A 16,597-nucleotide genomic window follows, 5' to 3' on the forward strand; every position below is an offset into this window, starting at 1 on the left:
TGTTGATGCAATGGGATCCCTTCTGGTTTTTGAATGCTCCTGACTGATCTGAGGAAGCGCAGATTGCCAACTCCATACTGTTGCACCTGGAGGAAGTCAGCCATTGACGCAAAACCTATCACCCGCTCACTCTGATTAGTGTCATCACTTGTACAGCTAATGGAATTGCCAGCCCTGGCAAATAACCTATCAGACTTATGCATTTACATGCTGCTTACTGTGAAGCCCTGGATCCATCTTTGATGGTGCCTTGAAAGGATCCGGAAGAAAAATATTTGAAAGCTGTAGTTGCAGGAACCAACTCCTCAAGGAACCCGTGAATATCTAACACCACCTGATGTGACAATCTGTGCCTCAAGAAGCATAGTGCTTTCAAAAGGTCAAGCAAGCTGAGTCTCTGCCTGTACACCCTGTTACAGAGGTAATGCTTCCTGCACACTCTCTTATCTACTCTTGTCCTTCCTCAGCAAGCTGTTACTGCTGTTGATTGTCATCTAATTCTTAATCCAAACTCTGGTATAAAACAGACATAGGAACACCCATCTCGAACCTGAGTCTCAATATTAATGGTAAATAGGGAAATAATTGTGATCCCTGGATATTTATTGGTGTTTGACTTCTAGACTGTTACTGTGCAGCATGAATTTCCATTTTACCCTCTCATCGTATTTTCAATGACAACTGTCAAGAATTCCATAACACAATTCCATGAACTGTTTACTATTTAAATTCCTCACCCTCCTCCCACACTGACTCATAATCTTGGTATCATACATCATGATGAAGAAAAAAATAACTTATAATCTAATCTACCACACAAAATACATGATTTCACAAGATAATTGAAATCATTGACATCGTGACATGATATCCATTAAACATAAATGCATGAAAAATCTACCACCACTCATATACCAGGATGGCAAAATGCAATAGCCTCAAAAAATGTCACAGATCACAATGAATAACCTGCATCTGTTGCTTTCAAGAGAGGTAGCGTGCCAATTTTGTGCTCCTTGCTAATTTGAATGATTACTGCATGCAGTCAGTGTTCTATGTGCTGATGAGTGGCTCATACCTCAGTAGGAGGTGAGGCAAGAGTTGGGGACTAAGTTTCTCAAATAACTTAAATCCAGCCAACACCTCTTAAAGATATGGAAAAACATCTGAGCAGAAAGAATAGTCAACTATAGTACATAAACGATATGAAGTGTTGCATTTTGGTAAGGCAAATCAGGGCAAGACTTATACACTTACCTAAAGTTCTGGGGAGTGTTGCCAAAAAAAAAGAAATGTTGGAGTACTGGTTCATAGTTCCTTGGAGGTGGAATCACAGGTAGACATGACACTTGCCTTTATTAGTTTGGTACACTTGCCTTTATTAGTCAGTGCATTGGGTACAGGAGTTGGGGTTTCATGTTGTTGTCATACAGGACATTATTTAGGCCATTTATGGAATGTTGTGCTCAGTTCTGATCTTCCCACAATAAAAACAATGAAGTTAAACTTGGAAGGGTGCAGAAAAGATTTCCAAGGAGGTTTCAGGGTTAAAAGGTTTGAGCTATAGAGAGAGGCTGAAAAGGCTGAAGCTGTTTTCCCTGGAGCGCCAGAGCAAAGGGGTAACTATATAAATGTTTATAAAATCATGGCATGTATGGATAGGGTATATAGCCAAGGGTCTCTTTTTCCCAGGGTAGGAGAGTCCAAAACTACAGGCCAAAGGCTTAAGTTCCTTTAGTTCCCCTTTCCTTAAGAGAGGGGAAAGATATAAAAGGAACCTAAGGGACAACTTTTTCACACAGATGGTAGTGTGTAAATGGAATGAGCTGCCAGACCAAGTGGTGGGCCAAATGCTGGCAAATGGGAATAGGTTAGGTTAGGATATCTGGTCGACATGGACAAGTTAGATGGTAAGGTCTATTACTCTGTGACTCTATGTGCTCCATGTTTCTCTGACACCTCACTGGATGCTTTAAAGGAGGAGGAAATAGAGAGGTGGAACATGTGACCTTTCTACAGAGGACCATGCAACCCTCCAGACAAAACTCTGCAAAGATAATGGAACCAGATACCCATGGTGGCTAATGTCAGGAGTTATAGATGGTATAAATCTCACCTTTTGCTTTCTCCTCATTTTCCTTCACCTCAAACCCATCCTCGTGACATTTTCCTTTCAGATATCCACAAACTGCCAGCTAAACCAGGCAGTAGTGGAGCAGCAATATGTCCAAAAGTGATAAGACAGTGACAATAAGGATACAGAGTCACCACATTTAGAGTCACCAACTCAGACACTCAGATTGTATTTAACTTAAAGATTATCAGAGAGTTAAGGTCTGCATATGGTGAGACACAGTGTATGTAGCCTGATGCCAGGGCAGGGAGAAGGGTGGGAGCGATGAAAGGTCACCACAGGGTGAAGCTGCACAGAGTCCAGCAGTTAAGGACTCTGATTCGCACTAATGGGGAAGCTTACAGATGCTGGCTAGTACACGGGCCTAATAGAATGCTTGCTGTATTGGTCATTGTCAAGGAGTCTGGAAGAATCATGTGCCACATTTACACAGAACCGTTACAAAGTGGTGGCCAACTTCATTATTATACTGTGGAGGCCCCATCCATATTGCAAAGAACAAAGTTTCAACTTAAAACATTAACAGCAAACACTGGGGGCTGCGGTTGAAATTTGATCTAATGTCACACAAGGTCAGCTTGTGCTATCATAACTGTAGATTTGAGCATTTAAATCATATAATTATTCTGTCATTGAGTCATTCAGAGAGAGCCCAGTCAGAAAGAGGATATTATGTTTGCATCCTCCATTGCTCCCTCAGCTGCTCAGTATAAAGTATGCGATAGAACTAAGCTTTCACACTGGTACAAAAGTGCAGCATGTAATAGGCCACTATGAATTCTAGCATGGTCTCCTGGCAAGTACTGCAGAGCTCCTGCAGAATTATCAGGAGAAGCATTGCTTCAGTATGCCACTTTCTGTTATGTCATGTTTTGCGAGCTAGCATTGTATTGATGCTGCATATACATGAGTTGTACACTTGAGTCATCAGCTTCATTACCATAGGGTAGTTCTTGTCACCCAGAAGCCACCTTCTGGTTTATTGTAGTGGCTGAAAGACAGATGCCACAGACTGAAAGCATCATGGCTGCTTCCAGCATACTGGGATCCATTTCCATTATTTGCTCAATATTGTCTCATGTCGGCTGGACTTGGACAAAGTCGTATCCCTTTCAGTTATAGTGAAAATCAGAGTCATCAATCAGTATGCAGAAGGCAATGCTTGTGCAGTTAATGGCTTTTTGCATCATTAGGAAATCTGCAATTCTTATAAAGCCATGGTCTCACCCCACCTCAATGCTAATCTCTGTTAAGGCAGAATGAAATGCAGTCAGCTGTCTTGGAACTCATCATCTTGGGATCTTCCCTTTGCAATAGTGTTCAGAAAATTGAGAAATGGTGTCAATATCTTAGGAGAGATTTAACTATGGTGAGAAAGATTACATAGGACATAGAAAGGAGAGGAAGCGGCAATTGCTATGAGCACTAAGGTTAGTAGCGAGGGGGCATAGGTTTAAAGTGATTAGTAAAAGAACTGGTAAAAGAGCTAAAAGGTGGGATTGGACTGGAAAACATTTTTCAGCTGACAAATACATAGTGAGGTGAAAATGAGGACTGCAGATGCTGGAGATCAGAGTCAAGTTTAAAGTGGTGCTGGAAAAGCACAGCAGGTCAAGCAGCATCCGAGGAGCAGGAAAACGACATTTCAGGCAAAAGCCCTTCATCAGGAATGAGGCAGGGATCCTCCGAGGTGGAGAGATAAATGGGAAGAGGGTGATGCTGGGGATAAGGTAGCTAAGAGTACAATAGGTGGATGGAGGTGAGGATGAACGTGATAGGTCGGAGATGAGGGTGGAGCAGATAGGTGGGAAGGAAGATTGTCAGGAAGGACAGTCATGAGGATGGTGTTGAGCTGGCAGGTTGGAACTGGGGTAAGGCGGGGGGAGGGGAAATGAAGAAACTGGTGAAGTCCACATTGATGCCCTGGGGTTGAAGTGTTCTAAGGCAGAAGATGAGGTGTTCTTCCTCCAGGCGTCGGGTGGTAAGGGAGTGATAGTGGAGGAGGCCCAGGACCTGCATGTCCTCGGCAGAGTGGGAGGGGGAGTTGAAATGTTCGGCCACGGGCTGGCGGGGTTGTTTGGTGCGGATGTCCCAGAGATGTTCCCTAAAGCGCTCTGCGAGAAGGCTTCTAGTCTCCCAACGTAAAGGAGACCGCATCAGGAGCAACGGATATAATAAATGACATTGGTGGATGTGCAGGTGAAACTTTGATGGATATGGAAGGCTCCTTTGGGTCCTTGGATGGAGGTGAGGCAGAAGGTGTGAGTGCAGGTTTTGCAATTCCTGCAGTGGTAGGGGATGGTGCCAGGAGGGGAGGCTGGGTTGTTGTGGGGGCCTGACCAGGTAGTCACAGAGGGAATAGTCTTAGTGGAAAGCAGATGGGGTAGGGAGGGAAATATAGTCCTAGTGGTGGGGTCCGTTTGGACATGGCAGAAATGTCGGCATATGGTGTGGTTTATGCAGAGATTGGTGGGGTGAAAGGTGAGGACCGGGGGATTCTGTCCTTGTTGCGATTGGAGGGGTGGGGTTTGAGGGAGGAGGTGCAAGACGTGGATGCAACGCATTGGAGGGCAACTTCAACCACATGGGAAGGGAAATTATGGTCTTTAAAGAAGGAGGCCATCTGGTGTGTTCTGTGGTGGTACTGGTCCTCCTGGGAGCAGATACGGTGGAGACGGAGGAATTGGGAATATAGGATAGCATTTTTGTAGGAGGTAGGGTGGGAAGTGGTGTAAGAGTTGTAGGAGTAGGTGAGTTTGTAAAAAAATGTCAGTTTGAAGTCGGTCATCATTGATGGAGATGGAGAGGTCCGGGAAGGGGAGGGAGGTGTCAGAAATGATCCAGGTGAATTTAAGGTTGGGGTGGAATGTGTTGGTGAAGTTGATAAACTGCTCAACACCCTCGCAGGTGCACGAGGTTGCACGGATGCTGTCATCAATGTAGCGGAGGAAGAGGTGGGGAGTGATGCCGATGGGGATGGACTGTTCTACTTATCCAACAAAGAGACAGGCAGAGCTGGGGCCCATACGGGTTCCCATGGCTACCCCTTTGGTCTGGAGGAAGTGGGAAGATTCAAAGGAGAAATTGTTAAGGGTGAGGACCAGTTCAGCCAAACGAATGAGAGTGTCAGTGGTAGGGTACTGGTGAGGACGTTGGGAGAGGAAGAAATGGAGGGCTTGGAGACCCTTGTCATGGCGGATGGAGGTGTAGAGGGATTGGATGTCCATGGTGAAGATGAGGCGTTGGGAGACGGGAAATGGAAGTCTTGGAGGAGGTGGAAAGCATGGGTGGTATCTTGAACATATGTGGGGAGTTCCAGGACTAAGGGGATAGGACAGTATTGAAGTAGGTGGAGATGCGTTCAGTGGGGCAGGAGCAGGCTGAGATAATGGGTTGGATGGATGGTCAGGCTTGTCGATCTTGGGAAGGAGGCAGAATCAAGCGGTGTGGAATTCCCAGACTATGATGTTGGAAGCTGTGGGTGGGAGATCTCTGGAGGTGATGTGGTTCCATATGGTCTGGGAGATGATGGTTTTGGTGATGGGAGCGGTAGGAGGAGGTGTCTTCGAGTTGGTGCCTGGCTTCAGCGGTGTAGAGGTCAGTGCGCCAAACTACCACTGCACCCCCTTCATCCGCTGGTTTGATGGTGAGGTCGGGATTGGAGCAGAGGGAGTGGAGGGCTGCGCATTGTGAGGGTAAGAGGTTGGAGTAAGGGAGGAGGGTAGACAGGGTGAGTCAGTTAATGTCTCAGCAGCAGTTGGAAATGAAGAGCTGAATAGCCTCCTCCCATATTGTTAATTGGTGCTACAATCAGCTTACTGTGTTTCACATACCACCAATGAATTTTTTAAAATTTGTTCATGGGACATGGATATTGCTGGTGGGGCCAACATTTCTGACCCATTCCTAATTACCCTAGAGAAAGTGTTGGCAAGTTCCTTGTTAGGTTACCAAAGTTCTTGAGATGTAGGGGCAGCCAAGGTCTTGTTATGAAGAAAATTCTGGGATTTCGACTCAGTGATCATGAAGGAATAATGACATACTCCAAGAAAGGGTAGTGTGTGGCTTGGAGGAAAACTTGCAGGTGCATTTGCACTATCTCCCTCACCAAAATACCATCCATGTCAACTTTGCAATACTTACATGATCCACTGCAAGTATAGAGGCAATATTGCACTCTTGTACTAAAAATAACAGGAGACATATTTTGCGGTCTTAATGTTCTAACTGAAATCTTATTCAAATGTGACAGATTTGCAGTCAGTCAATCAATTAATAAGTAATGAATATAGGCTATATTTACACGCATAGTAAAAACACATCCACATACTTGAGTTTGTATTTTAGTGCAGTTACACTGTCACTTTTGTATCCATGCTAAGCTGTTTTGCTATTGCTTCAATACTGGTATTGCACTGTTCCAAAATAGGGCTGTGTGCAAGAAAGCAAGCCAAGCTCCATCCATTTTGAAGCACAGCCATTAAGTTTAGGAGGAACATAAACTCAATGAAGCAACCTGTCCTCACATACCCCTCAAAAGAGCTCCACTTCTGAATCTCAGCTTGCTCAGTAACACCATGATGTACACCTACTTAAACGAATGCATCTGTATGTTAAAGGGGTTAAAGATGATACTCGACTGTAAAGTATTTTAGATATGGTTGATAGCACACTGCATCATTCTTGTTCTATAAGCAAAACAGACAACATATCCGATAGATAAGTAATTGTCTCTATTTGAGTACTACTTTGCTATCCCAATTTACTATTATGCATTTATGCACACAGCGTTTTTGGCCAAATAATAGAATAAATCTGGCAAACTTACAGACACCATGATTAATCTCGTGTTGATCACTAATTCTGCAGCTAACATCCGGTTTCTATCATTTCTGTCCCAAAAAGATAAGCAATAACTTCAATATTCAGAATTTATATCTTAGTGGCTGAATCACTTGTAGACTATGTTTCTCTGTTGTATTACCTCATCATATATATACAGTGGGGAGTAGAAATAGTGACTTCATACATGTTAAAGCCTTCTTGAGTTAATTCTTTGGCCCGTCAGTTCATAGACACTGTAATTATGTAATACTGCTCCGATTTCGCCATGTCAGTGAGCTTTTTCTTTGTTTATATCTTTAAACATTGTCTCCACTCCTGCACAAATAAATCTTATGCTGTAACTGCATAGTCATACTCTTGTCTTATGCATATGGTCTTCTTTAAATTATGTATATTCACCTAGGTCTTTATGATACCTTCTTAATGCTAAGACTTGTTACCTTGCTCTGTGATCTATTGTTATATTTTGCCAAATCTTTGCATATTAAGTCCACTGTTATTCCTCAATAAAATGCATTGATGTCATTGTGTTGCTAGTCTTACTAGTACTGACAGGATCATATTACTAAATTACCTTGTGCTCTTTCAGTATTCATGTGTTTTCTCAAGTAACTATACACTGCACAGTTGAAAAGTCAAGACTTAACATTTCTACGAATCAACCAATTCCTTAACTTTCTTTAAAAGCTTCAAAAGATTGTTATTTCTGGCACACCGTGATTGGTTTCCTCTTTGCCACCAAATAAAATGATTGACTTATAAATTGCATGATTTTCTCCATGATTCACTAATTTATGCAAATAAGCATTATTTGGCTGACACAGAGGATTATCAGACACCAGTTTTTGAACTACCACTTCTTTGACGGTACGGCACCATAGTGAATTTAAATGTATAATTCTCACTAATTGTAGATGCAAAGTAGTAAAATTTGGAGCTGATAGCAGGCAATGGAATAGTATAAAGGCACTACATAAATTATAGAATCAACTGGACAAAATTTACGTGGGCAATGACAGGTGAATTATATTGTAAAAAAAAATGTGTAAAGTGCTATTCAGGAAAGACAAATAGATAGGTTATGTATTTCAGGAACTGTCCTGAAATGACAAAGCATGAAGTTGAAAGAGGGTTTACTAAACCATTTGTAAAATATGTTCAATCCAGGCAGAACAGCGAGCAAGAAGGCTAATAAGAGATAAACTACAGAGACAAGATAATAGAAAATGGGTCAGAGTTTGTAATGATGAATCTTTATTGTACGCTTGTTGAAGTGTACATTGATGCTGCAGCCAGTTCTGGTCATCAGCCAGTAGGTAAAATATTGAAGCCATGGAGTCATTGCAGTGAAGCATATCCCTGGTACAAGTTCAGTTTACAGAAAGGTGAGAGAAACATGGCCTATACAACCTCAGAAACAGGCATGTCTGAGGTGATGTTTTAGCAGCATATATAACTATAAGTTAAAAGAGGATTAGGAAAATCCAAATAGATTCTACAAATGCATTTGGGGAAAAAGAGTAACTCGGGAGAGAATAGGGCCCTTAAAAATCAACGAGGCTGTCTATGTGTGGAACCATATCATGGATAGTCACAGGTGAGGTGCCAGAAGACTGGAGGTTGGCAAACGTGGTGCCACTGTTTAAGAAGGGCGGTAAAGACAAGCCAGGGAACTATAGACCCGTGACCCTGATCTCGGTGGTGGGCAAGTTGTTGGAGGGAATCCTGACGGACAGGATGTACATTTATTTGGAAAGGCAAGGACTGATTCGGGACAGTCAACATGGCTTTGTGTGTGGTAAATCATGTCTCACAAACTTGATTGAGTTTTTTGAAGAAGTAACAAAGGAGATTGACGAGGACAGAGCAGTAGATATGATCCATATGGACTTCAGTAAGGTGTTCGACAAGGTTCCCCTTGGGAGACTGATTAGCAAGGTTAGATCTCATGGAATACAGGGAGAACTAGCCATTTGGATACAGAACTGGCTCAAAGGTAGAAGACCGAGGGTGGTAGTGGAGGGTTGTTTTTTCAGACTGGAGGCCTGTGCCAATGGAGTGCCACAAGGATTGGTGCTGGGCCCTTTACTTTTTGTCATTTACATAAATGATTTGGATGTGACCATAAGAGGTACTGTTAGTAAGTTTGCAGATGACACTAAAATTGGAGGTGTAGTGGACAGTGAAGAGAGTTACCTCAGATTACAACAGGATCTGGACCAGATGGGCCAATGGGCTGAGAAGTGGCAGGTGGAGTTTAATTCAGATAAATGCGAGGTGCTGCATTTTGGGAAAACAAATCTTAGCAGGACTTATACACTTAATGGTAAGGTCCTCGGGAGTGTTGCTGAACAAAGAGACCTTGGAGTGCAGGTTCATAGCTCCTTGAAAGTGGAGTTGCAGATAGATAGGATAGTGAAGAAGGCGTTTGGTATGCTTTCCTTTATTGCTCAGAGTATTGAGTACAGGGGTTGGAAGGTCACTTGCGGCTGTACAGGACATCAGTTAGGTCACTGTTGGAATATTGTGTGCAATTCTGGTCTCCTTCCTATCAGAAAGATGTTGTGAAACTTGAAAGGGTTCAGAAAAGATTTACAAGGATGTTGCCAGGGTTGGAGGATCTGAGCTACAGGGAGAGGCTGAACAGGCTGGGGCTGATTTTCCTGGAGCGTCAGAGGCTGAGGAGTGACCTTATAGAGGTTTACAAAATTATAAGGGGCATGGATAGAATAAATAGGCAAAGTCTTTTCCCTGGGGTCGAGGAGTCCAGAACTAGAGGGCATAGGTTTAGGGTGAGAGTGGAAAAATATAAAAGAGACCTAAGGGGCAACTTTTTCACACAGAGGGTGGTACTTGTATGGAATGAGCTGCCAGAGGATGTGGTGGAGGCTGGTACAATTGCAACATTTAAGAGGCATTTGGATGGGTATATGAATAGGAAGGGTTTGGAGGGATATGGGCCGGGTGCTGGGAGGTGGGACTAGATTGGGTTGGGATATCTGGTCGGCATGGACAGGTTGGACCGAAGGGTCTGTTTCCATGCTGTACATCTCTATGACTCTATGACTCTATGGGTGAGACACTATACATGAATTTTGCTCCAGTGTTTACTATGGAGAAGGACATAGAAGTTAGAGAACTTGGAGAAATAAACAGTGATATCTTGAAAAGTGTCCACTTAACAGAGGAGGAAGTGCTGGACATCTTAAAACACGTAAAGTTGGATAAATCCCCGGAGTCTAATCAGTTGTATCCCAGAACTTTGTGGGAAGCTAAGGAAGTGATTTCTGGGTTCCTTGCTGAGATATTTATATCATCGATAGCCATGGGTGTGGTGCCAGAAGACTGTATAATGGCTAATGTGGTGCCATTATTTAAGTGGTAAGGAAAAGCCAGGAAACTATACACTAGTGAGCCCGATGTCAGTGGTGGGTAAGTTGTTGGAGGTGATTCTGAGGGGCAGGATCTACATGTATGTGAAAAATTAGGGATTGTTAACGTGGCTTTGTGTTTGGGAAATCATGTCTCACTAACCTGAAGAGGTGACAAAGAAGATTGATGAAGACAGAGCGGTGGACATTGTCTACATGGACTTTAGCAAGGCATTTGACAAAGTTCCACATGGTAAACTTGCTAGCAGGATTGGTCACATGGAATCCAGGGAGAGCTAACCATCTGGATGCAAAATTGGCTTGAAGTTAGATGACTGAGGGTGATGGTGGAGGGTTGCTTTTCTGACTGAAGCCCTGTGACCAGCAGTGTATCACAAGAATCAGTGCTGGGTCCACTGCTGTTTGTCATTTAATTAATTGATTTGGATGTGAACATGGGAGGTATAGTTAGTACATTTACAGATGGCACCAAAATTGATGCTGTAGTCGACAGTGAAGAAAGTTATCTCAGAATACAATGGAACCTTAATCAGATGGGCCAATGGGCTGAGAAGTGGTAGATAGTGTTTAATTTAGATAAATGTGAGCTGCTGCATTTTGGAAAAGCTAATCAGAGCAGGACTTATACACTTAATGGTAAGGTCCTGGAGTTTAATGCAGAAACATGTGAGGTGATTCACTTTGGAAGAAGCAACAGGAATAAAAAGTACTGGGCTAATAGTCAGATTCCTGGTCATGTAGATGAGCAGAGAAATCTTGGTGTCCATGTACATAGATCCATATACACAGACTGAGTACCAGGCCGTGCACTCAGAGCATGCGCAGATCAACTGGCAGAGGTCTTCTTGGACATCTTCAACCTCTCCCTGCAGCAAGCCACTGTCCCTGCCTGTTTCAAGGGGACCAACATCATCCCTGTGCCTAAGAAGGCTCATGCAGCATGTCTCAAAGACTACCGCCCAGTAGCCCTAACTTCGGTTGTCATGAAGTGGTTTGAAAGGCTGGTCATCGTGTTAATCAACTCCAGCCTCCCCATTACTCTTGAACCATTCCAATTTGCCTGTCAGACTGACAGATCCACATCAGATGCCATATCACTTGCCCATCACTCCTCCCTAGAAAATCTTGACACCAAGAACAGCTACATAAGAATCTTACTCATTGACTACCGTTCAGCCTTCAACACTAGTATCCCCTCGAGACTGATTACTAAACTTAGTGATCTTGGACTAAGCACCACTCTCTGCAACTGGATCCTCAGTCTCCTGACCCACAGCCACAATCAGTGAAGATTGGCAACAATATTTTATCCACACTAACACCCAACACTGGAGCACCCCAGAGGTGCATACTTAGCCCCTTACTGTACTCACTGTATACCCATGACTGCATCACCAAATACCAGACTAATGCCATTTACATGTTCACTGATGACACCACCATAGTTGACAACGAAACAGACTACAGATGAGAGGTGGAAGACCTAGAAAAGTGGTGCACTGAGAATGACCTAGCTCTTGGTGCCAACAAAACCAAGGAACCCATTATTCACTTTCGGCAGGATGTTCCTCATGCCCCCTATGCATTAACAGCATCGAGGTGGGACGAGTGGAGAGTGTCAAGGTCCCGGGAGTGATCATCCACAACAAGCTTTCTTGGACACACTGGTTACAAAAGCTCAACAACATCTCTTCTTCCTCACACAGCTGAGGAAATTTGGCATGATGGCGAATACCCTTGCCAACTTTTATAGGTGTGCCATCAAGAGCATTCTGTCTGGATGTATCACTACCTGCCATGGCAACTGTACCATTCAAGATCGGAGATGGTTATAGATAGTGGTGAACTCAGCCCGGACAATCACAAAGGCCAACTTCCCATCTCTAGAATCCTTGCTAAGGAAAGGCCGCCAGCATTCTCAAAGATCCATCCCACCCTGGCAATGTTTTTCTACAACCTCTACCATTGGGGAGAAGGTACAGAACCTGAACACACACACACACCAGCCAGTTTCATAGCAGCTTCTACCCTATGGTTGTTAGAATACTGAATGGACTCACAAACTCTTAACATTCACCCATACCTGTGTTTTTGTTTTTGCTGCCGTTTACCTATTATTTAGTTATCTATGTTACTTAACTCTGTGATCTGCCTGTATTGCTCACCATACAAAGCTTTTCACTGTGCCTTGGTACACGTGACAATAAATTCAATTCAAATCCAATTCGATTCCCTGAAAATTGCCACCCAAATTGATATAATTGTTAAGGAAGCAATGTGTTAACTTTTATTTGTGTTGTTGAACAAAGAGATCTTGGAATTCAGGTTCATAGTTCCTTGAAGGTGCAATCACAGGGCCAGGGTAGTGATGAAGGCATTTAATACACTTGTCTTTATTGATTAGTGTATTGGATATAGGAGTTGGGAGGTCATGTTGCAGATGTACAGGACATTGCTAGGCCACTTTGGAATACTGCATTGAATCCTAGATTCCCTGCTATAGGAAAGATCTTGTTAAACTTGAAAGGGTGCAGAAAAGATTTACAAGAATGATGCCGAGGTTGAAGGATTCGAGCTACAGGGAAAGGCTGAATAGGCTGAGGCTATTTTTCCTGGAGTGTCGGAGGCTGAGGGGTGACATTGTAGCGTTTTATAAAGTCATCAGAGGCATGGATAGAGTGAATATCTAAGGCCTTTTGCCCGGGGTAGGGGAAGCTAAAGGAATTAAAGTGAGAGGGGAAAGATATAACAGGGACCTAAGGGGCATCTTTTTCATGCAGAAGATGGTGTGTGAATGGAGGAAGTGGTGGAAGCTGGTACAATTACAACATTTAAAAGGCTTTTGGATGGGTATATGAATAGGAAGGGTTTGGAGGGATATGGGGTGGGTGCTGGCAGGTGGGTCTGGATTGGTTTTGGATATTTGGTCGGCATAGACGAGTTGGACTAAAGGGTCTGTTTCCGTGCTATATGTCTCTATAGCCCTATGACTCTAAAAAGCATCTGGATGGGTACATGAATAGGAAGGTTTAGAGAGATATGGACCAAATGCTGGCAAATGGGACTCAAATTAGGATATTTGGTTGGCATGAACAAATTAGACTGGAAGAGTCTGCTTCTGTTCTGTACAACTCTCTGACTCTGTGTGTATACAAGAGGTTAACTCAGGATACTTCATTAAACTTCAAAACTAGAGGAAAAATTCAAATTGTGAAAAAGTCTTTTCGGAGCAGATTTCCAGAAATTATTTCAACAGGTGAAATCTGAAGGTAAACTCTGGAGCAACTGGATTTAGGAAGCAATGTAGATCAACATGTGCCTGCAATAAAAATCTTCTAAAGGACCTCAGCACCCGATCAAGCTCAATATTAAATGTCTGAATTTGCCTCTGTGGAGTGCACAATTACTTAAGAAATATGTGAAGATGAAGTGAAATAGCAGAGCAATTTAACAAAATGCTCAAAACATTAAGGACTAGTAATCTAGAGATCTGGGTTCAAATCCCATCATAGCAGATGGCAAATATGAATTTAGTTTATTAATAAAAGTGGCACCAGTCATGTTGAGCATGAAATTATTGAATTATTATAAAAACCTATTTGGTGCACTAATACATGTTTGGGAATGATATCCGCCTTTTTCCTCGTCATGATCCCTTTTGGGGCCTCTTCACCAAGCGGTTAATTGCCACTCAGTTTATTAACCGTGTGTCGGCGATACATGCTGGCCTTACCGCTAACCCACACTCACATGAATGAAAATAACATGGATGCTACAATAGAGGGGAGGCACCACTGAGACTCTTCGGGATCTATGAACTAAAATGGGCCCAACTGCCTCACTCATTATCACACACAAAAGAAAACAGAGATGCTGGAGATGTGAAACAAAAACAAATCGTTGGAGAAGGTCAGCAGGTCTGGCAACATCTTTGGCTAGAGAGCTGAATTCTGAAGAAAGGTCACTGCATTCAAAACATTTAATCTGTTTCTCTCTCCACAGAGGCCGACAGACTTGCTGAGCTTTTCCAGCGACTTCTGTTGTTGTTACATTCCCTGCCCTTGTGAACTGCAGAGATATTTTCTTAGATTAAGCACCTGTCCTTTTGACATATGAAGGAATTTCCCCCTTCTCCAAATGGCTTTCAGGTTGTCTGCGAATCTCTCACCCTGTGCTTTTAAAAGGGGCCCAAATGTGGAATCGTTTGCAAATACCCTCCCCATTCTTGTTGCTCCCCACGAGGTGGTATTTTACGTCACCTTACAAAATGCAATGAAAATGTAATGGAGAGGGGCAAAGCCTGTTTAGAAACGAGGGCGATCATACGTGGATTGAAAATGAAAGCCTTGCTGAGTGTTTGCCCTCTGTGCCAGTTGCTGAGCCACAGCACGTACCGCTAGACTGGTGCTGGGTGTTTGTGTTTGACTGGGTCACTGACAGTGAAGTGTCAATGCCCGCTCCAAGCACCACACACACACACACACACACAAAAACCTGCACTCAACGTGGGCTGCCAGTTACCTTGGTAATGTGGGCAGCACTCGGTGTGAAGCTGCTGCCACCTTCAGGTAATATTCAGTCAGTCCCTGAGCCTGCCCCCGCCCCTGGCACGTTAATTTCACCGTGACAAACAAATACACATCTCTGTGTAACATCGAGGAAGGGAAAACAAAATATCTGCCCGAGTGGGAACCTCCTCCCTTCAAGAACGAGTCTGAACGAGCTCTCAAGGTGATTCGGAGAGTTTTTATTTCACATGAAACGTGCAAAGTTGTCACCTGTGCTGACATCTCTGGCGAGGAGGGGGGTGGTGGGGGGTGACCGTGGTCTGCAGTGTTAACTGTTTGCTGCTGGCAGGCAATGAGCAGGGGACAGCTCTCTCTCTCTCTGCCCCAGCTTGTTGCCTGGTCATTGCTTCCTCAGGCAGCGCACGGGCTCCTGTTTCACCAGATTAAGGCAATGGCTTCAGCGGCTCGTTCACATTCCTCAATCGGGGAAAAGACATGCACGCACCACGGTCCCTATCCGCCCGCCCACCCCCCTGGTTCTTGCTCAGTTGGCTGACCAATCTTAGCTGCACACGGTCCACGGGCAAAACTGGCTCAAAATCGGAAAGGTAAAACGCACCGTCGCCACAAGACATCAGGCACATCAAATCCCTGCTGAACCCTGTCAAGGGTTAACTCATTCATCCACTGCGCATTGTGAAAAAAAACAGCACAATTCAAAATTAACACTTCCCACCACATAAGTATCACACTGTGGATATATTAAGGAAATACATGTATCTATATAAATGAGGGGAAAAACAGGCAACGGGTTAGCAGGAACTGGAAATCCTTTACGTGTTCGTTTGTAAACAGATTGGATTAAAACACACACACACACACACACACATACATAGGGAAATAGCTTCACAAATAAAAGAAACAAATACCTCGGAGTCGTACCACTTTAGGACCAGTTTGCTGGTGTTGGGTAAGAATTTGTTGTGAACGTGTTCTGTTGCCAGTTCGACGGCTGGTATGATGCCCTCGGAGATGCTCTCTGCCGCCTTGTTGATGGGCATCAGCCCCATGATGGGCAGCTTGGAGTCGGCGTCCAGGCGGCTGTTCCTGAAGCCCAGAGCCGAGCCGGAGAGCAAGCCCCAGCCCCACAGCACCAGGAGCGTGCCGAGGCGCCGCACACATCGCCAGAAGAGGCCAGCTCGGTAGGTCCTGAGGATTGTCTGCATCCTGGAGGAGAAACCACACACACACACACACACAAACACACACAGAGACACTCTCTCTCTCACACACACACACACACACACACACTCTCACAGACCAGAGAGCCGCATTAGAAGGCAGGCTTTGGAGCTGGGACTCGCTGGCTACCGCGATCCCTCTCTCTCTCTCTGTGTGTGTCTCTGTGCCTCTTTCCCTTCAGCCCTCCGAAGGTGTTGCAATCTGGTCCAGCCACTGAGCTGATCCGAGTTCAGTGCATTCCTCTCGCCCCTTCCTGCTCTTGCTGAGGGGTCCCGAATAACGTCTTTTAACGTCGCCTGGCGCCCCCTCTCAATACCACTGATTTCAAGTTGACGGATACAAAATCTCTAAAGACCCAGAGATGGATCTGTGCGCGTTGCCTTCTTCACCTCCTTCACTGGGATTTCAGGAGCAGTTCAAAGCAAAGCCGAACCGCACGGCTCTGAAAAAAAAATCCTGCAGAGGTAGCAGCGCCG

The 16,597-nt window shown here is 44.2% G+C and overlaps 1 protein-coding gene across 1 annotated transcript in view; it reads right to left on the reverse strand.

The window, feature by feature from the left end:
* LOC132816194 (gamma-aminobutyric acid type B receptor subunit 2-like) overlaps positions 1-16,263 on the reverse strand; it is a 248,992-nt gene extending 232,729 nt beyond the window's left edge. The window contains exon 1 of the mRNA XM_060825691.1: positions 15,809-16,263. Within this exon, the coding sequence (XP_060681674.1) occupies positions 15,809-16,105 (297 nt within the window). The 5' untranslated portion in view covers positions 16,106-16,263. The remainder of the gene's footprint in view (positions 1-15,808) is intronic.
* Positions 16,264-16,597: the final 334 nt, after the last annotated feature.

Source organism: Hemiscyllium ocellatum, chromosome 5, assembly GCF_020745735.1.
Source record: "Hemiscyllium ocellatum isolate sHemOce1 chromosome 5, sHemOce1.pat.X.cur, whole genome shotgun sequence".
Lineage (NCBI taxonomy): Eukaryota > Metazoa > Chordata > Chondrichthyes > Orectolobiformes > Hemiscylliidae > Hemiscyllium > Hemiscyllium ocellatum.